General features: G+C 38.5%; 2 protein-coding genes across 3 annotated transcripts in view; one reads left to right on the top strand and one right to left on the bottom strand.

The window, feature by feature from the left end:
* Positions 1 to 6,190, top strand: part of zdhhc12b (zinc finger DHHC-type palmitoyltransferase 12b) — a 10,214-nt gene extending 4,024 nt beyond the window's left edge. Inside the window, exons 3-5 of the mRNA XM_053485244.1 lie at positions 1,481 to 1,570; positions 1,674 to 1,840; positions 3,716 to 6,190. Of these exons, the coding sequence (XP_053341219.1) occupies positions 1,481 to 1,570; positions 1,674 to 1,840; positions 3,716 to 4,031 (573 nt within the window). The 3' untranslated portion in view covers positions 4,032 to 6,190. The remainder of the gene's footprint in view (positions 1 to 1,480; positions 1,571 to 1,673; positions 1,841 to 3,715) is intronic.
* Positions 6,189 to 27,309, bottom strand: pkn3 (protein kinase N3). Of its 2 annotated transcripts, XM_053485242.1 has the most exons (22): positions 26,976 to 27,309; positions 22,497 to 22,773; positions 21,994 to 22,148; positions 19,245 to 19,374; positions 18,149 to 18,300; positions 17,323 to 17,542; positions 16,803 to 16,985; positions 16,578 to 16,687; positions 15,085 to 15,228; positions 14,236 to 14,311; positions 13,744 to 13,960; positions 13,491 to 13,584; positions 13,336 to 13,391; positions 13,071 to 13,140; positions 12,884 to 12,975; positions 12,144 to 12,320; positions 11,630 to 11,692; positions 11,449 to 11,525; positions 10,400 to 10,542; positions 9,378 to 9,485; positions 8,291 to 8,371; positions 6,189 to 8,206 (listed from the first exon to the last, which is right to left on the bottom strand). In XM_053485242.1, exons 1-22 carry the CDS (start codon positions 26,994 to 26,996, stop codon positions 8,006 to 8,008), a joined length of 2,847 nt encoding a protein of 948 aa, XP_053341217.1. In that variant the 5' UTR covers positions 26,997 to 27,309; the 3' UTR covers positions 6,189 to 8,005. The 2 variants fall into 2 exon arrangements, with proteins under 2 accessions (XP_053341217.1, XP_053341218.1); XM_053485243.1 differs by lacking the exons at positions 21,994 to 22,148; positions 22,497 to 22,773; positions 26,976 to 27,309 and adding an exon at positions 20,325 to 20,716.

The raw sequence follows: 27,309 nt of genomic DNA, 5'->3' as shown, positions 1-27,309 counted from the left end.
GGGACTTTTTTATAGAACACACTCTACTGATCTATAATATGTATGTATGACAAGATGAGTTACAGAGTCTTTGGTGGCTGTACATTTCATTGCCTCAACAAAAAGACTGGCTTGTGTGTCAGAAGGGCTTCCTAAAATGGTGCCTGCACTAGTGGCACTGACTCCTCTGCAGAAACACTGTTCATTTACTTTATCTGTGTTGGGAAACTAAGGCTGTGGTGTAAAACCATGAGCCACCAGCGTTATCCCTGAACTGATCTCATCCCTGCTGGTGAATCTCTGCATGCCTCATGAGGAAAAGACGCAGAGTTAATTGGAGAAATGTAAACTGCCTGAAACAAAGAAACCAGCCAGATCTGCTATACGACACTACTGCAGAGCAGTCATGTTTCCAAGCTGTTTTATATGCTTTAATGAAGCATGCAGCGCTAATACACACCTCTGCAGTAGATGTGTTTAAAACTAAATGTATTCTCATTTAAATGGCTTTATTTATTTATAAATTATAGCATGACAATCCCCCAAAATAATACGTTAAACTAAAAAAAAAAAATGTAACATGCAAATTATTCTCAAACGTTTCCCAAAGGTGTACTCGAGTCACATGACTAGGGCTTGGTAAAATATTTGATAAGGAAACTTGGCTGAAAAGAAAGAGACGCGAGCGAACGGTAACAGATTCTACAAAGAGACGTAAAGACCAGCGGTGCACACTTTCGCGTACATTTCGAAACAAAACTAACGTTTACCTGTCTGCATTTTTTTTTTTTTGTCTTAAATAGCATTCCTGTCTTTTTTTTGATGTTTTTGGAAATCATCAAGGGGACAAAACCTGTGTTAAAAAAAAAGATAACACAATTAAACTTATTTTTTTTAGCATTTATAATTCCAGGAAGCATTTTTTGCTTTTTAGGCCAGTGCTTGATGGCTGGAATCTGCTATTCACAGCTGTAATTGCATTTGTAACGGTCAGATTGGAAGCCTGTAGTATCCAGTTGCAGCACTGCGGTATTTTGATTTATGCGAGAGAAGCCATGGCTTAGATAGAAAATGTATAAAAACCACAGACAAGAATATTTGCTCTATATACTGTATATATTCACAGCATTTGGCAAATGCCAATTTCTAAAGCGAATTCCTTTTTTTTTTTTTTTATCTCATTATACGTCTGAATGTTAATAGGTTAAGGGTTTGCTTAAGGCTCCTAAAGTGGTAACTTGGTGGTAATGGGGTTTGAACCTGGAACCTTCTGGAGCCATCTGATGTGAACCAGATATTTCTAAATTGTCATAAATAATTGCAGATTTGTCCATAACTCTGATACACACAAATGAACAGTACAGTACATATCTATCATGGGCTACTAAACGCGATCATATTGTGGCATTATTTCATATTTATTAAGTATAATAAGTCTGTAGAGCCATGATATTTTCTCCCTCAGTTTTATTCTAACACTTCGATACACACTTTGTTGCAGTTCACTCTCGGCCTCACCGAGGAGCAACAGGACATGATTCCACAATCCAAACCGTTCCGTCAGCGCCGCTGTGGTCATTGCCTCTTACAGGTGTGTGTGTGTGTGTGTGTGTGTCACTCTCCATTTTAACTTGTTCTGGCTATACCGTCTGCCTCTGTATGGTTTATTCCTACCGTCCATGTTTCTCTCGCAGCAACCGATGAGATCCAAACACTGCCAGACGTGTCAGCACTGCGTGCGTCGCTATGATCATCACTGCCCGTGGATCGAGAACTGCGTAGGGGAGAGGAACCATCGCTGGTTTGTGCTTTACTTGGCTGTGCAGTTCGTCGTGCTGCTCTGGGGGCTACACATGGCCTGGTGAGTGTGTGTAACAAAGCAAACACAACATAGATGTCTCACTCATTCTGTATACCGGTCATCCTGTACATGGGCTGCGTTCCTTTCCGAAGTCTACTTCACAGGGTGCTCCCTACTCCCTACGCAGTGAATGTCGGTGAAGGAAACTTCCCTCGACAAAACTCCCCCATTCGGAAGACCCTGCGAACGCGGTTTACGAGTGTTTCGCAAGACGAGCAACAATTTTTAATAATTTTTGACTTAAAAAACGAGCATTGTCTTAGTTTATGAGTACCGAGTATCATGTTTCACGCATGCGCTTCTTGTTTTAACAACGAGCGTTACATCATCACAAGTGAGCCAACGGTTTTTCTATCTTGCAGCAGCAGAATTGTAGGTAATCGCCTCTCCTGCTGCGTGAATACACACACACACACACACACACACACGCTGTGTGTGTGTGTGTGTGATGTACGTGCGCGCGCACACACACATTAACGGAGAGACCATTTTTAAAACCGTTTAAAAATTAGCAAGGAACATTCCTAGTCACACTCACGTGAGCGCATACTAACAGGATCACTGCTGTAAGTAAAACAACAACAAAAAAAATTAAACAGCTCCTCACCTTTGAAAACAATCGCGACAGAGAGAAGTTTGTGTGTTTATTTGGCAACCTGAGAGAAGGGGAGCTGTAAAGCCGAGACCTATCGTCTCCCCTGCTGGGTCTTAGTGCCTGCAGTGTTTGAGTGTGCGTGTGTTTGTGTCTGTGTAAGGCAGAGAGTTTGTGTGTTTGTTTGGCAACCTGAGAGAAGGAGGCCGTAAACGCGAGCGAGCCCCCCTTCAGCTCCCCTTCTCTCAGGTTGCCAAACAAACACACAAACTTCTCTCTGTCGCGATTGTTTTCAAAGGTGAGGAGCTGTTTAATTTTTTTTTTTTGTTTTACTTACAGCAGTGATCCTGTTAGTATGCGCTCACGTGAGTGTGACTAGGAATGTTCCTTGCTAATTTTTAAAAACGGTCTATCCGTTAATGTGTGTGTGTGTGTGTGTGCGCGCGTGCACATTTTACACACATACACCCTGCGTGCACAAACGAAAACCCTTATCTGTCGGGATTTATAAAAAAAAAATTTTAAGGTAAAGTACAGGTTAATTTGTTTTATTTTTACTTTATATTTTGTATTAATTATTTTTATGTATTTATTTTTTTGGGCTGTAGAACAAATAATTTAAGTTTCAATTATTTCCTATGGGTAAATTAAATTTGATTTACGAGTGTTTTGGAATACGAGCCCGCTTACGGAACGAATTAAGCTCGTAATCCGAGGTTTCACTGTACAGAGATTTATTTTTTTATTTTTTTTACAGATTACTCGCTTATATAACGCTAAATATTTGTGTCGTCTTTGATAATAATGATAAAAAAATATATAAATCCTTTTTCGAACCTTGAAACCTGCGGTTTGGAATCACACTTAACACGGCTGAACACCGTGTAGTGTACTTTGCAGGGTACTTCAGGCCGATCGGAACGTAGCTATGGTCATGGTTGCTTATCCCAAGGATACTATGCAGGGTACACCCTGGACGGGGTGACTTATACACTCAATCCAATCAGTTAGCCACCCTGTATCTGTTTGGACTTTGGAGGAAAACCGGAGTACCCGGAGCTACACCCTCGACCATGGAGGTGCAACGCCACTGTGCCACCCAACATCCTGATTTAAATAAAAAATGAAAAAACACATAATGAATCATGCCGTTCTGGGACGGTACTAAAAATCCTTAGACAAAGTAAAGATACCGTTAATTATTTTACTGTTTGAAAAATGGAACAGAGCGCAGCTTTGCATGTTACAGATTAACCCGAATCTACGTTCTACTCCACGCTCAGGTCGGGCTTCAGCGACGCTGCGACGTGGCAGGTGTGGCTGAAATCGAACAGCGTGCTGCTGGTGACCTGCGCGGTGGTGGCGCTGCTGGCGCTGACCGTGCTGCTCCTGCTGGGCTCCCACCTTTACCTGGTGTCTTTGAACACCACCACCTGGGAGTTCATGTCCCGTCACCGCATCTCCTACCTCAAACACTGCGGCATCGACGAGAATCCCTTCGACCGCGGTACCTTGCGCAACCTCTGGAGCTTCTTCTGCGTGTGGAGCACGGTGGTGTGGGAGCAAGTCTACTTCAGGCAAGGCTGCGATCCCGCTTAAAGCACAATTAAGATCAAGATCCCCCCCCCCCCGATCAAGCGACCTGCACATTGTACAGTAACACTATAGAGAATTACAGAACAATAGAAAAGTCTATTTCTTGGTTAGAAGTACAGCTCTAAATACACTCCTTTTATTTCCTCCTGGTCTGTAGTGATTCTTCTTAAATGCATGGACATAACTGTAGTTGGAACCATGTAGAACCTCATTTCCAGCAAATCTGATTTAATCAAGAGATTTGGATGGCTATGGAAATGTTATCAGTGCCCTGCAGCTGCATTTTTTAAAAAACGTAATCTTTAAAGCGGAGAATGGTTTAGCGGCGTCACAGATCTATTAATTTTTTCGCTACAATATTAACCGCTCGTTTACGATAACGATCGGGATAGAAAGATTAAACTAATTTTATTACTCACTTAACTTACAAATCTTCACAAGAATACCTCGTGTCGTGTTTTACTATGGCACAAAGAAACATCTGGCTAATAAAGCTAAGGAGCACAAATATCGCTTAACATGATGATAGAGACAGGGTAAGTGACTGGTGTGGAATTTTTACAGCAGCATCAGTGTTTCTTAATCCTAGTCCTGGACGACTCCCTGTTCTGCACAGTTCATATCTATAGGATGTTAATTAGCGATTTAAATAATTAGGTGAAAAAAAAAACGTAAGGCAGGAAGTCCTGCAGGAGCAGGGTTGGAAAAATAACTCTATAATTTTTAGACTCTTCAGTGTGGAAAGTTTAATTAAAGCATACTAATATATACATATAGCCCTCTATTAATAAAAATGTTTTAGTTTAAAAAGCACTTATTGCGTAAAGCACTTATTAAATGAACAAAGTAGTTCACACATACACTGCATATTTTCTATCAGGTTATTCGGTGCAGGTTTGAATAGTTTTATCAGGCAGGTGTGTTGAATGTTGTATTAAGGCACAAATTTTCCCCTGATCATAAATATAGTTCAATAGGAAAGGTGCAGAAAGCATCTCTTGATTCTGATTGGTCAGATGAGACAGTGTGGATTCCTGTTCACACCACTTCATGCACTTGTTCTAGCTCGTTTCTATAGTAACAACAGTTTACCCTGTATATCAGATGCACTATGTAAACGTGTTGATATGGTGAATTTTTCTTCTGTGAGTAGACGTCTATTTAGCATATTTGAACAAAGTCTGCAGGTCAGCGTTTTCATAACAGTAAAGCTACAACATTTCCGACATGGATTTCCAGTTATAAGCTGTCAGATCGGCTTAGTCAAGGTAGTGAGGAAACGATTCTTTTCTGTTAATCGCAGCTGGAAATAAAATACATTTAAAAACTAGATATAATTGTACCATCAAAATTCACAGACTTTTAGGATTCAGTTAAAATCTTGTCAGTTCTTTAATAACTCATAAAAGCTCTTTAAATCATCCAGGAATACCAAGACTCCTTCAACTTATTCCTGCATTGCTCTGGGTGAACTTGTAGCCCGGTGCAAACCTCAGAGCCTTTGAGACAACGTTACTTTAAGATCCTTTTGTTTGGCAATTTTTGTGTCATTGGTTTGTTTTTATAAACATGTTGCAATTTCTGTTGTTCCGAATTTAAGAAATTGACAATCAGATATGGTTTTTAATTTTGGCTGTAAGAATGTTTAACAATACCACAAAACTTGATAAAAATCCGACTAGCAATCACACAGGGTCTGTATATAAAAATACTACAAAACAAACCTGTTAATTATTTTTGTATAAATACAGCCTGTTTTTTTTCATACTACCTATGAATAAGCAATTTAAAAAGAGAGAGCATGTATAAGTTTTTGACTGTTTTCAGTTTTTAACCTGTTTTGTTACGATGTTTTTTGAACCGTTGCAATACGTTCAGTACTGTCGCTCCTTTACAGATCAAACCATTAGAATGTCTTCTGTGCAATAGAGAGCTATTTTAAAAGCTTAAAAGGAACAAGCAATAACTTTCATAATAATTTTATTCTCCTTTTAAAGTCACTTCCAACAAATTTGCACTTGACTGTTTCGGTATTCGTGCTGAATTCCAATAGACTTGTATCATCATGGCTTTGATTAAAAGTTGCTTATGCAAGGTTTTTTTGTGACATGCAATGATGTACTGAGTCGCAGTGGCAGTATTCAATAAACTGAACAAATCTAGACATAGTGTATTTTATTTGTGAAAATACATTCATCCCCTTCTTTTAAGTTTGGATATACATATATATTTTTTTTCCTTCATTTGGCATGTATAAAGGGCGAGTCCCATTTAAATACTTTAGTGTTTCTGCTCACAGTATCACTGTTCAGTAGTAAACTATTACTTCAGAACTCTGCATCATAGCAATTACCAGCAAAAAAAAAAACAAACAAAAAAAAAAAAACACAAATCTAGACAAATTCACTTACAAGATGTGTAGAGCATGATACAGGGCTCGATAGGGAGCTGGAAGGCCACAAACACATTAGATGCTTAAAATAAACAGAGAGACTATAAATGAGCCATACACACACACCATGCTGAGCCAATGGATTGAAACATTTAAATTTCATTAGCCTAAAGGTACAATATATAAATTTTGTTAAATTAAATGTTAAATACTGTAAATATCATTGAGTGTTAACAACATTCACGTGACTATTTAAAGTGTGTTCTGGAAAAGTATGTAGGTTACTTTGGATTTCACTGATCAAGTTAATTAACATCAGTTAGCAAAACAACTCATTGCACCTTTAAAATTCACGACTCAACTAAGCAGTTGCGTTCACAACTGGATTAACTGACCGACTTCATCGGACAAGAGATGTGATGTCCTGTGTAAGTTTGGAGAAGTTGTTGAATTCTGTTAACAAATATGTATAAGAAAAGTAGTAAGAAAAAGTGTTCAGTCAAGTAAATTTGTAAATGAAAAGGTATAAATCAATATAATTAATCCTCAGATTTTTTTTTTTTCATTAGTGGTATACAGATGTTTAGGATTCAACAACTGCCCTTAGACTTCCATTAAATATATCACAGCTGATCTACCCACCTGCAGCGGCACTGGAGCTCTGTAAAGGCAATGCTACCTGCTAGGTCACTGTTCCTCCAATTACAAGTAATAAGTAGAGAAACATGTGCTGTCTACACTACAGATGCAATGGATAGAAAACGAGGCTAGAGTCCTTTTTTTTAAGCATTTGGTCATTCATTTAGGGGCAAATCTTTAAACATAATAAATCCTTTTATCCATACATAACCAACACCTCATTTTCTACTCAGCTTTAGTGCATCAGAGCTCTGCAGAAACTATAATGAATGAGAGAAAGGTTAAACGTAACAAGCAATGACTGGTGGCTTCTTTGAACAAAGCTTCAGTTGTATGCAGACAGCACAAGCCTCTAGAGTTCCAGAGCTCAGGTTTTTTAAACCAACCAAGAAGAATCCATAGCCAACAGTCAACGATGCACTGAATAAACAGGTGCAGTGAGGCGTGGATCTGAATCGGCTGGAATCAAAACCAGTAGGGACACCAGTGCTTTGTGAGAGGTGAAAGGTCAAACAGTGGGGTTAAAAAAAATTTCATACAGCATGGTTTTTCTACAATAACAGCAGACACACAAGCGCAAACACTCAACACACAAGGGCAATCAGTCGCAAGTCATTGCAGATGGGAAAAAGCTTAGCTAACAGTGATGACAGGTTCTCTTTCATTTCGGAGGCAGAACAGCAGCCAGTTACAGCGACACTGCAGCTGCTACTTTTCTTCATCAGAAGAAACTCGGATGTAGCTCAAGCCCAAACCAGTGTAGGCAGTAGCGGAGAAAAAAAAAGCACAGAGCTTTGTGACAGTGAATCAGCTTCACTTGGTTCAACTGCATAGATAGAGAGAAAGAAGGGAAGAAAAAAAAAAAAAAAAAAAAAACAGAGCTCGGGCAGGATTAGGACAGAGCCTCGGTGTGTCACGTTCCACTCGTCCATTGAGTCTCAGGCAGTCAGTGAAGCGAGGAGAAGTCGAAATCCGCGAAGATCTCCTGCTGCTCGGCCGTGAGGAGGAAGGGCGTGTGCGGAGGAGTGAGCACGGGCTTTAGGCGGGTGAACTCCTCATCAAAGTTGCTCACGTCACCCGGGGCTTTGATGCTCGGCATGAACGGAGGTTTCACTCGCTTGGCTAGCAAGGCCTCCCAGTCCACTCCCTGCGCGTTTACAAATCAACTGAGTGTAAATACATTATCAATCATGTTTAGGAAAGGCGTGTCACGAGTGTGCGGGAAAGTCACCTGAAAGAATCTGTGCCTTTTCACCTCGTTAGCGTCCTGCTCGCCGGCACCGAGTCGCTTCTCTGGATTTTTCTGCAGCAGCTGTGACAAAGAAGATTTCACTAATTTAATGAACCGCTAGGCAGTAAATAAGAGCATCAACCAACAATTACAACATGTCATTTTATGCATTCATTACAACAATCGGACACTGTCAATGGCTTTGCAAATACAATGTTGTCTTAAATAGAGAATGTAAGTAAATATCAGCCCTATCTCTGGGGGGCGGGTAGAAAGTTAAAGGAAAAACAGTTTAGGAAGCCAGTTCATAAATCCGGTCAAAAAGAAAAGACCAGAATACCAGGGAGATTCAGATATTCCCAGAACACCCAGCAACAGGCGCTCCAGTTGGTATGTGACCTGAAGTCCGAAAACTAATTGGAATTATCTCGCTCTCGCTATACTTTATATATATATATATATATATATATAATATATATATATATATATACACACACACACATACACACACACTCAATTATACACATCATCAAGAAACTGCATAAAATACCACAGTCTATCCATACTCGCAGATGAAATATTTTAAGACTGGTTATATTACTTAAGTAAAGGACAATGTCGAAGTTTCATACCAAATGTATGCAAATAGATCATGCAGAAGCAAATAAGAGGCAGAGATATAAGGAAGCAGTTATTGTGTCCAATCACTAGCCAATCAGAAATTTGTATATTTCTAGGTACTGGCATTACAAACCTATAAAAATAGACAGTATTTGAACTGTACTGAGCAATTTAATACCTAAAGAATACATTAACCAATTCCCCCATAAAAACTTCAATAAGTTGTATAGACTTTAACTGAACACCCTGATAAGCTTCATTAACTCTTAAAATACACATGTTGCTGTGGCAGTGTGACAGTTTAACTTTTTACCACGGTCAGCCACTATAATTCTCTTGAGGTGAAGGCAAGAGCCCTTTGCATTTTAAATTGCTTACAGAATCCACACACATGGCCCTGTAAGGATCCTGAGTTCAGCATAAGGATGATCTGGGAAAAATATAGGGGCTGGAGATGCAGACTTACCTTCTGAATGATCGAGACCGACTCTGGGGAGAGGAACCTGGGGTAACGCACTTCATCGTTCACTATGCTGTCAAATACTTCCTCCTCGTCATCGCCCGGGAATGGAGACTGAGAGGGAGGAACAGAGCGATAGCTGGCATTATTGTAGTATACTGTGTGTCAGATAGCAATGTTTTTTTTTTCTGTTTTTTTTTGTTTTGTTTTTTTGTCAGTGACAGAGTGACTATGCATTTTGGCGCCAGCACATTAATTTCCCCTCAAGGAAGCTATATTTCATCTAGGCAAGCTGACACCATGTGTGCTGTAAAAACCATTAATAAAAGTCACTTCAAAGCTGTTCATGATCAAATGCGATAAATATGAAATTGAATCAGTCAGGATTCAATTTAGTATTTTTTTTTTCTTTAAAATTAAATACAACTCCAACCAAACAGCATGTATAACTGGGTTAATAACAATGTTCTTTTAGGGAATGGTAAGAAATTTTATTTGCCTCATATTTTGTTGACCCAGACCAGCAATACTCAAATATTATTCCTTTTTTTTCTAGATATTACAATTATTTTATATTTTAAAATAATATACTCTATGTATACTGTATATTTTAACAATAACCCTTAAAGGTTAGTATGACACTCCTTCTAACACTTAATAATAATAAAGTTACATTTTCCTAATTTCCTGCAAATTTGAACACACAATAAAGCCTTTCCTAAAGTAAATACAGGACCAATTCTTCCCAACTTCATTTTGTGGCAAAGGTTCGAGTATACACTGTTACACTGATTACACAGAAATAGAAAAGGAAGCTGTAAAAGCCATTTTCAGCTCCATTATCAACACAGATAAAGCACTGATAGAGTGTCTATTAAATGTTCACTAAATACATGCAGAGAATGTGCTTTGAGTTATAGAGAAGTTTTCATCTGAAGCTTAATTGCACATAATTGGATGGTTCAGTGTTAAACTGTTCACCTTTAAACTACTTATTTATAAATTAAATTTGTTTTAAGGATACAGACCTCTCCCACGAGCATCTCGTAGATGAGCACGCCCAGGCCCCACCAGTCCACAGCACGGGTATAAGTGCTGTCTGTCAAAACCTCAGGGGCCAAGAATTCTGGAGTTCCACAAAAGGTGGACGTACGGTCACCGTTTCCCATTCCTGAAGAATGTAAAACAAGTAGCAGACGCTGTAATTAATGCCTAAATTCTTCCTTTTTTTTTTTTTGTATTAGGGTTTATTGCCATATCAGCTTCCCAGCTTCGAATCAATATAATATTATATTATAATGTAAGGAATTTAAAGTGTTGTGGAAAAGTAAATAAAAATAACAAGAAGAAATATAAATAAATAAATAAATAAATAAATAAATATCACATTATAGCATGGCCAAGACTTTACAGCAAGTTCTTCAGGTGCACTTTTGATAAGAATTATAAAAGTTTTTCTGGTTTTCTCTTGCAGAATATGTTTATTAAATCTTGTTCTGGAAGAAATTGGTTTCTTACGGTATTAAAGCTTGGGCAGATCGAAAGTATATGCTTTATGGTTATGAGTAATGCTACACTGCCGACATTTTTAAGCTTCTTCATCCTTTAATAAAAATGCATGGGTTAAATTTGTTTGGCCTATACGGCACGTTATATCACAACCTGGTTGTGTCTTGATTTGAAGGGGGGAAAGCATCTTTCCCATCACTGGACAACAAAAAATTGTTGTTTTGGACCTGTTCCCATTCTGCCTGCCATTTATTTAATATATACTGATTTATCAATAGCTTGAGGTATAAAAATTTTATACAACTCTCCATCTGTTTAGGTGTTGAAGTCATGTAAATTTATTAAAAGAAAGGAATTAAAAGAAATCTTGAGCAACTAAACTATAAAATAAACCCATGTTTTCACAAAATAAAATATAACTTTACATATTACTTGCTCTTGCATGTCTTAAATACATTATGGGTGGTTTACTGTAATCTAATTCAAAAGGTATAATATATATTTATATATTATAGGTATATAATTTTATAAAAAAATCTGATCCATAAATAATTTGGCATTACTGTACCTTCTTTGCAAAGTCCAAAATCTGCTATTCTCACAAAGCCATCAGAATCCATTAGAAGATTGTCCAGTTTCAGGTCCCTGTTGAAGAATGCACTGGAATTCAGCATTTACTCTAAAGTCACTCAGGTTATATTTTTGTATTTTTTTTTCTTTTAAACCAAGACCACAAAGGGAATATTTACCGGTAAACAATTTTGTTCAGGTGCAGAAACTCAAGACCCAGGAGTACACAGGCAGCATAAAATCTAACGGCAACATAAAGGAAGCTTTAAGTAATATTGGTTTACATAAATGTAAAATGTAAATGTTGTGGTTCACAACAAGTTTGTTTTTGAGCTCTAAGCAACTAAAAAGTAATAAAAACTCTAAATATTTTAAGCAAACACATTCTCAATTTGTATAACGCACAAACTCTTATTAATATACATAGTATTCATGTAAATGTAATGTAGAACTTCATTTTGTTTTTTTTTGTAAAATTTACCATTAAGTTAATTCCACTATGAGGGAACATAATACAGAGAGTAACACCAATTTATTAAAATAAATAAATAAATAAATGACCAAAATGACCAGCAATATTTTATCCAGCATTTATAAACGTAATAAAAAATAAATTAAGTGCAGAAAATGTACCAATAAAAAAAAAAAAGAAGTGTCCATGCCTCCATTTAAGAGTGTTTGTATGATATATACCTGGCCTGGCGTTCAGTGAAAATGCTGGCGTGTATGTGCGTCATCAGGTCACCTCCAGGTGAGTACTCCATAACAAAGCACACATGGTCACACGTCTGGAAGCAGCCATGAAGGTTGACAAGAAATGGGTGATGGGATGCATTAATGGTCTCAAAAATCCGCTTCTCACACATCAGACTGAAGGGGAAACGCGTTCCGCGATGGGAAAACAGAAAAAAGGCTTATATCAATACATGCATTAAAGTTGACCTATTATGCAAAATTATCTTTTAAGTCATTGTTAGATATTCAGATGAGTCTCCTTTGTGTGTGTGTGTACAAACAAAAACATTCCCTGCTTTTTTTTTATTTATCCTTTTTGCAATGACCAAAATCAATTTGATACATTTTTCTCCTATTGTGACATCATATAAAGAGGGCTTGCTGCTTAGTTCTGCAAAGGCATGGCTCAGCAGTAGCTCATTGAGATATGGGGGGATGCATTATCTGAGAAGTGTTCAGCTGGAGCTTTAATACACACACTCTGAGGGAGCTTTGTGATCTGTGTTGACTCGTGTCAAATGAGCACAACAATTAAATGAACATAGTTTCTTATGTTCCAAGTTATGTTATTTCTAATAAACTTCAGCTATAAGTGAGTCCAGCATAAACAAATTAATGATGTAGCTTCACAGTATTTTCAACCCCTTTTATATATTTTTGATGAAGACAAAACTGTAACTTCACAGTGAAAATGTCACCTGTCTACTTCATCACGCGTCACCACGTCACCTTTCTTCAAGGCTTTGATGGCGTACAGCTTTCCTGTGCGCTTATACTCAGCGAGCAGCACCTATAACCACACACACGAGAATATTTTATTGCACTGGTCCTGAAAACAAACAGGTTAAACTCTGAAAAGTTTAGCTGAGGGCTAGAAAGATATACCTTCCCAAAGTGGCCTCTACCAAGGACAGAGATACAGAGAAAATCATCCATTTGCAGCTCATGTGTTCGCCTGAAATAGAGACAGCAGACAGACCATGATGAAGTGTGAACTGAGAAGTTGAGTTGAGACACTAAAAATTGAAGTGTGATGAAGTGATGAAATAAAACGTGCATGGGAGGAAAAAGCGGTAGAGTGAGGTGTGAATGTGAGAGACAGCGAGACAGTGTTTGATCTGTTGAACAGATGTTGCTGATGGCAACGTACTTGGGCTGCTGCACAGCTCTGCCTCTACAATCTTCAGCTTGGTTATTCTTCAAGTTCTATATAAATATTATAACACATACAAGAATAATGACAAATCTTAACTCAAACAAGTGCAAGACACTTATAATCAGTATACTGGGTACATATGAATTTACCATTGAACCAGGGCTTTCTGCCTTGGTCAGGTAGAGACGAGGGGGTTTGGGAGGTCGCTCCTCGCTGAAGTTCAGTTTCACGATTGTTGAGTCTCTAAAAGCATAAAGCGTTCAAGCAAATCAACAAACGATATTTATGCTGTAGGCATTACAACAGCAAGGAGCGTGATGAAAAAAAAAAAAAAAACAACAACGTGAAAAATATAAAATAATGGAAATTGCTACATTTTGCTGCATATGACTCTGAACTCACCCTGGTGGAGGAGGGGTGGATGAGGAGGTTTTTTCTGCAGATGGAGGAGAGAGAAGAGCGGGCTGTCGGGGTGGAGTTGGAGAAGGCAGATCGGTAGAAGTCAGAGGGGGGCTCATTGCAGTAATGGTGCTGCTGCACGGTGGCAACACACTCATCATCAGTCGACCCCATGTGGCGAAGTTCATGTTCATCTGTGCTGCCCGCAAAAAGTTTTTACCTGAAATACAGAATAAAAGTTCTTATCAAATAATGTAAATGTCTTCAGGATACGATGTTGAAATGTTTTTCTAATAATGTTTTTTTATCTAGGATGTTTTCGCCTAATCTCTTTTATCCAGTGTGTGTATGATTACCACACTGACTTGACATTTACTTGCACTGAGAAAAGGAATATGTTTACACAAAACAAGTCAAGCGTGTACCTATATTAAGCACTGTATAAATAATAATAAAAAACAGAAAGAAAAAAACAACAACAACAAAAAAAAACACCTTTCTCTTTGGGAAATATACGCTTCTGCCGCTGTAGCTTCGGATGCCGCTCAATGACGGGGTTGATGAATCGCACCTGCAGGGAGATAACAAATAGAGAAACATTTTAAAATCATTAAAATACACTTCAGATTGGATTTATTAACGCAATTAGCAATGCTAATATAAAGTATTTGAAGTATAGATAATAGTAATAATAACAAGCTTGTATATAGAATAAATGTATGAGTATATAAATTCCAAGCTGGGAAAAACTGTATAGCCATAATCCTTATCCCCTCTTGATAAGTTTATGATGTAGCAAATCATGGTGTATCCTTACATTACAAGTAAAAAAAAATATGACTCGGCCCATCATCTTTATTCCCTTTTGATACGAGTAACTGCAGGATGAAATACTGTGTGTTTTGTGCTTGCAGGAGGGTTATGACAGCTTTGTGGTGCATTTTATATTGCATAGTTCCATCAGTGTTTCCACGTACAGTACTTGTGTGCTCCTTGTTCTAAAAAGATTGTATCTCATCTATGCATAGAACAAAAGCTGTCATTCTACAGACAATCAGACTGTGCCACAGCAAACATGTACTCTGTGACAGGCGGTGGGATTTGGAAGCTCAGCTATTGTTACAGCAAAGTGCTATCAAATGAAAATGTTTCTTCTGTAAAAAAAAAAAAAAAAAAATCAATAGGAAAGAGGACGTTTTTTCAGGTTTTTGCACCCACTTTAAATCGAGCTGTAATTAACAGCCTGAACACATACTGTATGTCTGCTTCATACTGAATTATTCCCCCCAGAAAATTCATGTCACACAAAAATGCAAAGTATTTTTCAGTCTGTTTCAGTCCTACCTCGGTGAACAGTGTGCCTTGCGGTTCCAGGTAAAGGCACATGCCATGCCGCTGGTTATCCAGAAAGTCTTCCAGACGCAGAAACTTGACAGCACACAAAGCTCTCCAATCTCGCCAATACACGCCGATCTCCAGCTCCCGAGACTACAAAGGCAGAGACACCTACATGAACGCTTTGTGGTCTCAGCATTTCAGACATTCATTGCAGTTTTCCTTTAAATCATATTAAAACCACGCCCATGCACCCTGTTCGATAGCATTGTATGCGTACATGCATTGTATTCTGCGCAATATCTTAATATTAAGTTTTAAACTGTTGCGCAGAACAGGTCATCTAATGTGGACTGGACCAACGTCACTTAATTCGCTGCAGCAAAGATTTCGACCGCACTGAAGATCATGTTTTTGGTCCTCACAAACATAACTACGTCAGCCTGATGATGACCCCGGATCCAAAACTGAAAACAGACATACACTGGCAACTTGCTTTTTTCAGCCTCTGAGGCCAATAGGACAGGATTAGCTGCAGAAAATGCGAGGCCCTGAAAAGCTGATTACTCTTTGTTAGGAAAGTCACTAATAAGGACAAGATAAAGTGTATTAACTTCAACAAGTGAGGTCAGGACTAGAACCTCCACTTTGGAGTTCCCAGGACTTCATCATGGATGTAAAATTACCAATATTGCAATATCTTAGAGCAGAAAAGAATCTAAGAAACAGGAGGAGAGTAGATATCAGATCTGGATTAAACATTATTAATGCTCTCAAGGGTACAACAGAAAAGCAATCAACCTTATTGCCAGGAGAGAAGTTTGAATGTTAATGATGCCACAGCCATCCACCGCCCAGAGTACAAGATAAATTGGACCCTGCTCTCTAGGTGGGAGGCATGGCATTACTCTCTCCCCTAAACCATTCAGGCATCTGGGAGGAACTGGATATTTATGTGCTTTCCTCTCAATATGTTATGCTTCCCTGTGAAGCATCATGAGCTGCAGTTTAAAAATGATGCATTGGCTTTCTGCATGTGTCCTGGAGAAAGCAGGTTAAAGGTCCCTGCCTGGTAGAGGTCATACAACAGAAATAACTAGCTAGCAATTAGATTTTTATATAACAATAACATTTAGGAATTTACACAGAAATGCTTATAACTATACTAAACAAAAAGAAAAAGTCTCTTTTTATGTCATCTACGGAGCAGAGATCAATACTTGAGAAAACGGTTGACGTCAAATGTATAAGACCATTTTGGTAAAAGACCATTTTATTCGCTTCAAGAGCATATTAATGTGTACTCTTCTAAAAGTGATTATGATTATTACTGTATAAATCTCCACCATGAAAACATAAAAGACATCCGGATTGCTTGACTTAACAGTAGGCCTCCATTCAGTCCATTAGATAACCAATTCCTGGTCAGAATTTCAGACAAAGGCAGTCAATTAATGAGTTCCATAAATAACAAATAAACACTCATTCTTTGCGACACTAACCCTCTCCAGTTCGATGCTGAAGCTTTGGTCCCAGGCCTCTTTGCCAACAGTCCGCCAATTTGTGCGACCCACCATCCGATTATCCACCTTCAACACTGCACTGATTTCCACTGAGGTAAAAAAAAATATATATATAAATAAATAAACACACACAATTTAAATGTTTTATCTCAGATTGATCAGTTTCTGCTTTGATGTTGTTTTAATCAGGACAATAGGACCTACTGGACATTTCGTCCGTTTTAGCCATCTTGCCGTTGGTGCTGCGTGTGGACAGGCCGGTCCTCATTCTCAGAGACTTGGCTTCCGAGGGGCTGCTGGGGGAGGATGAGGCACAGGCTGCACGACAGCGGCCTGGCACAGATTCCAACAGATCTTGACAGCCCATTAATCTGACTTCCAGGCGACCTACACAAAAGCACATAAACCATGTTCAGCAAATGCAGCCACACAAAAAAAATAAAAATAAATCACAATCATACTAACATCTGGAGTCAATAGTTTGATATTTCTCCAGGTTTCTCATATTAAAATTCAAACAATAATTGAAGTAGTGCATTCCCAGACCTCCTTTTGTAAAGATGTGATCATCTCACCAACTATCTACATGATACTGCAACATCTTTAACTATGGAGACAATGTAGGGATGAATTATGCAAAAGCTTCTGTGAATTATGTGAAGGTGCTTCCTTACAGTGAGGGGTAATCACGACAAAGAACTTCGTGAGAAAAGAAAAAAGAAACCTGTAAGACTGGCAGGTTTGAAGAAGCTGGATGAGGAGGCAGATGGTGAAGTACGCTGGCGGTCCCTCTGCAGGCCCATGTAGGGCGAGCTTCCCACAGTCAGCTCCTCTTTAATGTCAGCCAGTTTGGGGTGGTCTGCAGGAAGCTCAATAAGCCTCTGCTCTAGTGACAGGCGCAGAAGATCCAGCTTTTGAGAGGACTCCTGCAGACGAGCCTGAGCCTGAAGACATATTTTAAAACATTCAAATTCAGTACTGAAATTCAAAAGAATGTGCAGAGAAATAGCACATCATAATCCTTCCCAGAAACTGGAACATGAAATTACTGTTAAAATTATTATAAAACATTTAAAAGTATCTTTTAAAATGTTCCACACGAGACAGGATCAACTACAGAACAAGTATGATTAGCATTCATTTAATAACATTAAAGTGTTCATGAATTATCCATTTTGCCTTTTTTAACATTCTATAAGTCTGCAAAATCTATAAAGCCATGAATTGCTAAAGGCAATGTAATGTGTGGCTTATACGATTAATAAGGTTTGGTAAGGAGTAACAGATCGATCACAGTACTGCAAACTTCATGCCATGTAAATTTCCTGTAGATCCAACACAATACACCCAGTTATTTTCTTAAACAGCCTTACAAGTATTACATAAGAAGTACTAAAAGAAACATAATTATTCTGTGTGTAATAAATCCACAACCACATGGACTCACCGAGGCTCAGACCAAAAAAAAAAACAAAAACAAAAAAAAACATACATACAACAATTTTAACACTGCTCAACAAAACACAATTAAAAGATCTAAAAGCTCACACCTCAGCGAGGGCGCGGCGGTCTTGAACTCGGCGGCCTCCGAGCTGCCTCACTACGTTCTTAGCCCCTTCAGCCACTGCAGCCTCGATCCTCAGATGGTGCCTCAGCTCCTCCATCCGCAGCTCCAGTGGGGTGATGGTCTCAGAAGGCCGACCTAAGAGTGCAAAGACTGTTTTTTTTACTCTTTGTAATTTCAGCATTGTTTTATGTTATTGCTTGTTGCACTGTATGAGATGATCCCCCCCCAAAAAAAAAGTCTGAATTCTACAACAGACTTCGTGAGCACACGTGTTCTCCATGTCGGATAATACAATGAAGGTCCTTTCAAGATAGACCTGTGATTAAGCAAAATTACTATGTTCTGCTTAAAGAGCTAACCTGCATGATCCAGGCTTGGGCAGAAACCCTTTTTAATACAGTGCAAATATTATGCATTAAGCTGTAGGCTGGTATTTTTACACTAATAAACATTTAACTGTTTCTTTAGATAACATGTCATGTCCATTACATTTCATGTAATTGTATGTCATTCTCCCCATTGCTGGTGTTGAGTACATCGAATTGTGCGATTCAATTTAGCAATCTAAACCATAGATTTTTTTCTTATGATATGAAATGTTTGTCTTTGGTTTCAAAATTGTGCATGCAATAATTTTTTTTTTTTTTTTAACTGCATTTGGGTTAACCTGCATTACCCTGCCTATTCAAAAACAAATATTGATATCTCAAGCTTTAACTCCCATTTCAGATTGATAATTGTGGAATAAAAGAAGCAGACGGAAAATGACAGACATATGTCTGTCAGCAGTATGCTCTGGGGCTTAATGCTGCATCTGTTTGCATCTATTTTAAGATATTACATAAAAGACCTTGAGCGCATATTCTGCATTTAAACATACATTTCTACACTGAACAGGCTGCTATTGGATTTCAAAGAATGTAAAATAGTAAAAAAAAAAAAAAAAAAAAAAAACTATTGTGCAAGATTTTTTTGATCACTTTGCAGCTTTTACCCTCGCTAGATTTTTAGGGGACTTACTATGGTAGTGAACATCGTAATGTAGAACTGATGAAGAGTCCTTGATTGTCTGTGCTCACCGTCTGTTTCTGAGGCCTCACGCTCTCCCTCTCTGGCCTGAGTCACTTTAACAATCTGCATGCGCAGCAGCTCGATTTTGGTCCTACTATCCTGCAGCATCTGCTGGGCTGTGGACAGCATCTTTCGGTCCTGGAGAGGGAGATTGGCAGATAAGTGGAGGGAAGATAAAGACAGGGGAAGTGAGAGAAAGCATCAGACATGGATGGAGATCAATCAATAAGCAGGGGATGAGAAAGACGACAGAGAGGAAGAAAAAGTGTACACGGAAGAGAGAAAACAACGTGAGCACAGAAAACAGAGAATGACCTTCCTCAAGTAATATGATAACAAACAGATCAGTTGCCCTGGCCTTTTATAGCTTCCCATAATTTTCAGTGATCGTATTCATTACAGCCAGTTAAGGGGCAAGCAAACCCAAACACATGCTGTACTGCCTGCAAAGTTTTAATAGCCATGATAATTAACACAAGGCATATTTATGAAATTAACTAAAATTAGAAAGTTTTTTTTTTTTTTTTTTTTTTTTTTAAAATGCAGTTTGCGGGAAAGAAACAAACAACAAAAGAAATTCAAAGTGAACAAATAATGCAAATCAGCACAGCTGAGATGACATGCAATGTTTTGATGTATTGCATATAGAGGGCAGTGTTTGAACTATTACAGAATGCAGCTTTAAGTAAAGCCAGTGTAAACAATGATCAAACAGTGAAGCAACAATCAGCTGTAGTCTCAGGACAGTGCCTTCAGTTTCTGAAATTCAAAACCTTGTGCAAATAAAGCTCCAATATGAAATATGAGATGCCTATCCTTCAGTGCCTTTTCAGCAGTCTCACATGCATTTCTAGACTGAATGGAATGAAAGATTGAAATTGTATTTCAAGCCAGAGATAAAACAGCTGTCTGGAGGTCAGAATAAAGCCAAGAATAAAAATATTTTTTTTTTTTTAGTTTTTTTTTTTTTTCTTTAACGTCTTGCCATTTTACTGTCCCTGGATTTTTTTTAAACATGCAGAACATAAAAAGCAAGTCCAAACCAACAGGCATATAAACACTGCACAGAAAATCCAAAGGAACACTACCGTCCATAGCGCTCTCCCCTTTTCTAGGCAGTTCAACAGCTCATCAGTCATCTTTGGTGGACTTTTAGACTGCTTAATGTCATCTCCCTTTTCCTTCGCTCTCCCCATCAGAGGTTTTTCTCCTGATGCTGATATCCTCCTCTCACCCCTAGTCGTACCCGGTCACGCTGCTGGACTGCTTGTGCCTGGAGCCAAGGTGGAGAGTTCTCATCTTATCCAACATCACTGGCTAAAAAGCCATTCCTCACCTTCTTATTATTGTTTAGTGTCCTTGCATCCTGCCTCTCTCTCCATCATTCTTTCTTGCACTCCCTTGCTCCTTCGGATTCATTCAAACTGCCTGTTCTATAGAGCTCTCGGTCTCTCTTTCTCTCTCTTCACTAGAGGTATATAGCTGTGTGCTGGTGCTGCTGCTGTTCTCTCCAGCTTGGCTAGCCCGCACAAAAGAGCTACAGCATTGGTTGGTTCGGAGTCACATGGCCCGATGCTGTCGCCAGGCCCAGGACAGGAGGTACGTGGTTAAAGGTGTGTGTGTGTGTGTGTGTGTGTGTGTGTGTGTGTGTGTGTGTGTGTGAGTGAGAGAGAGAGAGAGAGAGAGAGAGAGAGAGAGAGAGAGAGAGAGAAAGAGAGAGGGGGGTCTGAACTCAGTACTGCATGCCTCGGTATGGTAGTAGAAGCATAAATCAGAACCTGCCAGGATATTTAGTACTACGAAGGCAGCAGTAGCAACAGCAGGAGAAAGGAAGTTAGGAATGTGCGGACTAGGAAAGCACAAGGTCTTTTTTTACTAGAGGTCATAAGTCCACCCGGCCAAAAAAAGGGGAGAGGAGGGGTGTGGTGAAAACTTTAGAAAAATAGGGGGGAGGAGAGTTTCACGTATGAGGCCAAAAACTTTTAATACTTGTCCAGACAGTTATGATAAAGAACAGATATTACAGCAAATCTGCACCCAATTTTTAAGGGCATTTCAAAAAACGTTAGTAAAACATTTTTTTAAATATATTCTACATATAAAAATAATAATAATAATAATAAACTGCAGCCATTTGCTAAAATAATTTAAGTTCATTTTTTTCCTTATTAATATATACACACAGCATCCCATATTGACAGAAAAACACGGAATTGTTGACATTTCAGCAGATTTATAAAAGAAAATAAAGCTGGCCTTCACTTATGAACTACTTTGTACATAAAAATATTGTACAGCACAAAAAGCTGCTACAGTTTACCATCCCATTCAAAGAGAACAAAAAGTTTTGGACATTCTGTTACCATGGCAACTGAGAAACCCCTCACTGGGGCTCTCAAAGAAAAATTGATTTAAATCACCCTTTATATTTCTACCACATTCAAGTGTTTATAAAGATTTGCCCCTTTTCCCACATTCAGGGCATTTCTTTGATTCAGACATTTCAAAATGTTTTACATTTTTACATTTCTGGTAACAGACTTTTCGAACTTCTAATATGCGATTACAGCAGGAAGAAACTTTCAGGCCGACTGAAACATGCTTAAAAGTCAAGTCAAGGTCACACAAAATAAAGGCTGTTGATCACATGGGAAAACAATAACATGAGTAATAACCTGAAAGATGAGAATGGATATGTGCTTTCTGTCAGGGCACTGATTTGTGCTAATTGGACAAGGTGCTGCAGTAGCTCCTCACCTTGACTGAACTGCTGGCGTACATCTGGATGATGTTCTCGGCTCCTTGCTTCACCTTCAGCTCCATGTTGAGCTGCTTCCTCAGGGTGCGGATGCGACTGCCCAGCGGAGACGTGACATCCTCCCAGTGGCATGGGTCTGGAGAAATAGCAGCGTCTGGGATTTGGGGGGACCAAGACAATCTATTTTAAATAAGTCTTGAGCAGAGTCTAAGCCTTAAGCAAAAATAACAATCTTGACAACTCATTTAAATCACAACTACAAGAATGAAATTAGTAGAAATAAGTGAAAGCTCAAATAATAATTGCTTCCTTCTGAAAGGTATGAAGGTTCAAGAAGGTGAGCCTGATCATGACATACTGTCTCATATCAAACACCATGTCCAATATTTATCCAGTTTTCTCAAGAAGAGACAAATTTATTATAAAAAGTCTAAGAGTGAGCTAATGGTTATCTGCAGCACTCGCCCCTAGGATTTATAGCATTATATACTCAACGTCTCACCTGTGGTGGTTTCTCTCTCTGTAGCCATGGCCCTTGCATTCAGCTCCTGAAGCTCCCAGTGAAGTTGCTCCAGTTTGCGAGTGGAGGCGCGTAATTGCCCCTCTACATCAGCGACATTCTTCTTGTTGGTGACAGCACGCCGCAGTCGCTCCGCTGCCTCCTTGATCTTCAGCTCTCGCTGGATCTCTTGCCTGAGCAGAGCACGGGCATCTTCTAGCCGCTGCTGAAACACCGGGTCGAGCAGGTCGCCATCAGGCAAACCCCGCAAGCAGCGACCCTACAGAAATGTATCAGATAGCAAAATCACTGACTCTGATTGATATTACACTGCCACGATTTACCAGACGAATTGTTCATCATCTATAGTAACTTAATCTTCACATTATTATGTTACAAAAGTACAACTGATATGTATACCCATTATGTGTAAAAAAGAAGAATTATTATACCAAGGTTATAGTTTGGATTTAATCAAAAAAAGGTTTCCTGAGGTGCACAATAGAAAAAAGAATCTACTCTAGCTTCAGGGTATAACAAATTTAAATCCATAAAGCCATCTTTGCCCTAGAGAAAAATGATCCACCCATGATCTTAGGGTGGGAGTGATCGCGCCACTCTCTCTCCCCTGTCAATCACGCATGAACGGGGCAGATAGCACTTTGAAAAGATGCAAAACTGTGTATCAGAGGAAGCAGCTGTTAGTCCTCACCCTCCCTGGTTGGTAGAAGTAGCATGATAGAAGAGAGTGGGCGGGAACGAAACAGACCAAATAAGGGAAGAGAATTTCTTTAATGACATTTAGCATTTTTTAAAATAATTTTGTATTGTATTTGTCACTTTTTTTTTAAACTTAGCAAAGTCTTAAAGTAAGAGGACTTAAGGTTTCTCAAATAACATGATATAAGCTTTAAAAGAGAAGCTGGAGGGGAAATATAAAATTGAAACCAACTACGTAACTACTGACCAAAAAAAAAAAAATCATTAACCATGGTTGTGAAGTTTCAGCAAACTCCAGCCTAACCACATCTCAGAAACCAAACAAATGACCTGAAACTAGTCCTAAGGCATTGCAATTCAGTCTTTGGTAAAGGGAGACACTTTTTCCTTTCATGCAATCCATAACCTCCATAAGATTTTTTTTCCTCCTCAATCATTGCAACACTATTTCTTTGTTTAAGGAACTACATTAGCCATGGAGTAATAACTTTAACTGTTGATTTCGTGAAAAAACTTCAGTCATTACTTGTATTTTCTGCTGCTGCTCCTTTACTGAAAACGTTCACAGCGTGAGCATAAGGAAGAGTGATTCCTTTCCCCATGTGCCTCAATTAGTGCTTGTTGTAGTTACAGTTATGCACAGTGCTGATGGAAAGTTTTCCGGCCCTTTCAAGTTTTCCACATTTTGTTTCACACTCATCTTAAAACGGATTCAGATTTTTCCATATCATTCACACAGTCAAGTAAAAACAGGTGACTGTTTTATTTAATAATAAAACATTTTTAAAAAGAAATAAAAAAGCAGTTTTACATAAAAACCCTTTGTTATGAAACTTGCAATTGAGCTCTGGAGCATCCTTCTCCATCAATCATTCTTAAGAAGCTTCTACAAGTTGACTGTGGTCAACCTGTGCCTAATTAAGTTAATTGAACATAATTATACACTGTAAATGGTGTACGTCAGAATGAAAACAAAACCATGAGGTCAAGAGAATTATTTGTAGACCTGCGAGACAGGATTGTGTCAAGACAGATCCAGGAAGGATACAAGAAACTTTCTCAAGTAGTTACATTTGGCAGACGCCCTTATCCAGAACGACTTGGATTTTTATCTCATTGTACATTTAAACAGTTGAGGGTTGAGGGCCCAACAGTGGCAACTTGGTGGTGGTGAGTTTGATCTGGTACCAGTGTCTTAACTATTGAGCCTGCAATGAAGTTCAAAGCACTTTTGTAAGTCACTACAAATAAGAGCGCCTGGCAGAAGCTTAAATGTAAATGAAAATGTAAATAAAAATGAAAGCACCTGAGAGCACAGGAGCCTACGTCATTTTCAAATGGAAGAGATTTGGCCACACACCAAACTACAAAAATCAGGGATAAAGGGCCTTGGTCGGAGAGGTAACCAAGATTCCAAGGGTGACTATAAATGAGATCATGAGTTCCCTTGTGGAGACAGGAGAGCCTAACAGAGGGATAGCCATCACTGTAGCACTCCACAAATCAGACCTCTATGGTAGAGTGGGCAGAGAGATGTCATTCCTCACTAAAAGGCACGTATCAGCCAGCTTCAAAGCCACATAAATGATTTTCAAACTATGAGAAGCACAATCCTCTGGTCTAATGACGAAAATTTAACTACCTGAAATCAGGAAATCAATCACTGCACATGACCTTTTTAAAACCATGCTGTATCAAGTGTATGTGCGTGTGTGGGGGGTGTAGTAATAACCTTCTCCAGAGTGCTCAGGATCTCAGGCTTGGATGACTGTTTTTACCTTTCAACCCAACAACAACCTGAAGCATAGCGCCAAGAAAACGCAGGAGTGGCTTCAGAACCACTCTGTGAAAGTCCTGAAGTGACCGAGCCAGACCTGAATCCAATAGAGCATCTCTGGAGAGACCTGAAAATGTCTACGCACCAATGAAATGGTTGAGCTTGAACGATTCTGCCAGAAAGAATGGAAGAAACTTACAAAGGAAAAGTTTACTAAGCTTGTAGCATTGACAAGCAGACAAGTACTAATTATGGGTCTGAAGACTTATATTAGCAATATTTCTATGATTTTTTGTTTTGTTTTTATTGTTCCAATAAAACACTTAAAACCACTTGTTTTTACTTTGTCTTTGTGGAGCTGTGTGTAGAATGTGAGGGAGGAAAAGGATCTGTATCAATTTTAAAAATAAGTGTAAAGCAAAACATATGGAAATTAACAAATACTTAAATTATTGAGAAACTTGACACAAGTTCCTGATCATGTGAAAATTACCTGTAATAAATTGCAGCCTTTTGAGATTAGATAATTGCACTGGTGGATATTATGATAGCGATTTTTTTATGTGGGACTAGAAGGTGGCAGTCTTTTTTAGGTCCTTTTCCACAGAAGTGGTTCTCTTGCATTCTATTTTCTGTCAAAAAACTGAATCACACTGTATGTTTACCATTTAAAAGTTTACCTAAATAATTTTAAACATGTGATTTGATTCCAAAATTACTAATCGATTAAATAAAATGAATCGATCAGTGAAAGACTAAAATAATCAATTAAATCGTGCAACTCTAGTATTTAAGGTGTACCACATATCATGGTGTCCATCGATATGGTGTATGTCCTGAAAAACAAATCATGATTTAACATTTTTACCATTTCTACTCCTACAATCACAGAAAATTAAAGTAAAAAGATTGAATACAACCTAAAATACTGTTTTTAATTGGCACATTGTGCCATTGGCACAACCTAAAATACTGTTTTTAATTGGCACCTCTAAAATTAAACAGTTTAAAGACGCTTGATTGAAAATAAAGATTAGATAGAGCAGAAAGTCAGTGACAAGTGTTAGGAAGTAAAAACAATCTGCACAAGAGGAAGCCAGAGCTGGTTCAACCTGCTTAACTTGAAACTCAGATCTCTGTACTGATCCCTAGTAGCACATAAAGTACCCCGGTCCAGAGAGGACAAATGTAGAAAGACAGATCTGAACAGGCTTTTTTCCTTCTTTTTTCTTTTTAGAAAAAAATGGTTCTACATGGTTACGATATTCCAGAATCACCAGAAAATGTGATTCATTAACTCACAAAGCTTTTATTTATCTATAATGTACAGGATGAGCAGAAATATACAGTATTACACAAACCCTATGCTAGATAAGCCTATAATTTAATTTAAAGATACCTATTAAACCACAACCTTCACGTTTCTATCCGGCATAGTTCCGAGAAGGACCTTGCGTTCATCCCATCCTGTCTTTGCTTATTTTATATCTATATAATAAACAGCCTAATACATTCGTTCCAGGTTTGTCCTGTGAGTCCTGGGACAAAGAAAAAACCATCTGCAACAACAAGTGATGTTACAAAACCTGCTCACCTGGATAGCTTCAAGAGATAACTCATTACAAAGATTACACAGTTAAAATCAGAGAAAGCAAACAGCATAAATTGCACTCAATTATATCACAGGTATTGTTGGGTTGTTTTTGCATTTAAAAAAATTGTTCTACACTGAAGAGTATTTTTAATAAGCAAAACAATACTTATCCAATAATAATATTAAGTAGTATTATTATTATACTGTTTTAGATGACTTTAAATCATGTAAACATTAATTTTATGTAAGTTTAATGATTTCCAGTGTGTTTGATGGCTTCACCCCAGGCCAGGTGAGTTAGTCCTGCCTAGCCAGCTAACCTGGTAATAGTTAACCTTAAATGCTAAGAAGTTAACATTTGTTTCCCCCCCATACACACCCAAAACCTTACCTGTAGTGTCACACCTGCCATGTCTCTCTCTCTCTCTCTCTCTCTCGTGTGTTTAAAGGAAAACACGTCAAGCAAAACAGGCAGGTCTCGGTTTGTTTGTTTGTTTGTTTGTTTGTTTACTGGCTAGCCAAATAAACCTTCAAGAGCAGCCTTCCTCCTGGGTAACTTCGCGTAGTTTTCGCGTTAAAACAAAAAAACTATCGCCGCACCAAACATGTCGAAATGACCCTTAAACCCTAAGACAGAGCGCAGTGGAGACTCTCACCCACCGGCCTGCAGCTGCCTCTCACGGACCGAGGCTACACACTGACTGACACATTGTTACCGGTACACC

Source organism: Clarias gariepinus, chromosome 24 (genome assembly GCF_024256425.1).
Source record: "Clarias gariepinus isolate MV-2021 ecotype Netherlands chromosome 24, CGAR_prim_01v2, whole genome shotgun sequence".
NCBI lineage: Eukaryota > Metazoa > Chordata > Actinopteri > Siluriformes > Clariidae > Clarias > Clarias gariepinus.
Note: the sequence above shows the minus strand (reverse complement) of the source record. Positions and strands in the feature narration are given on the sequence as shown.

Coding starts and splice junctions, on each gene's coding strand:
- pkn3 (XM_053485242.1), bottom strand. CDS start 26,996: ATGGCAGGTGTGACACTACAG. Junction 22,149..22,496: donor AGAGAGAGAAACCACCACAG/GTGAGACGTTGA, acceptor CCCAAATCCCAG/ACGCTGCTATTTCTCCAGAC. Junction 13,392..13,490: donor CAGAAAGCCCTGGTTCAATG/GTAAATTCATAT, acceptor ATATTTATATAG/AACTTGAAGAATAACCAAGC.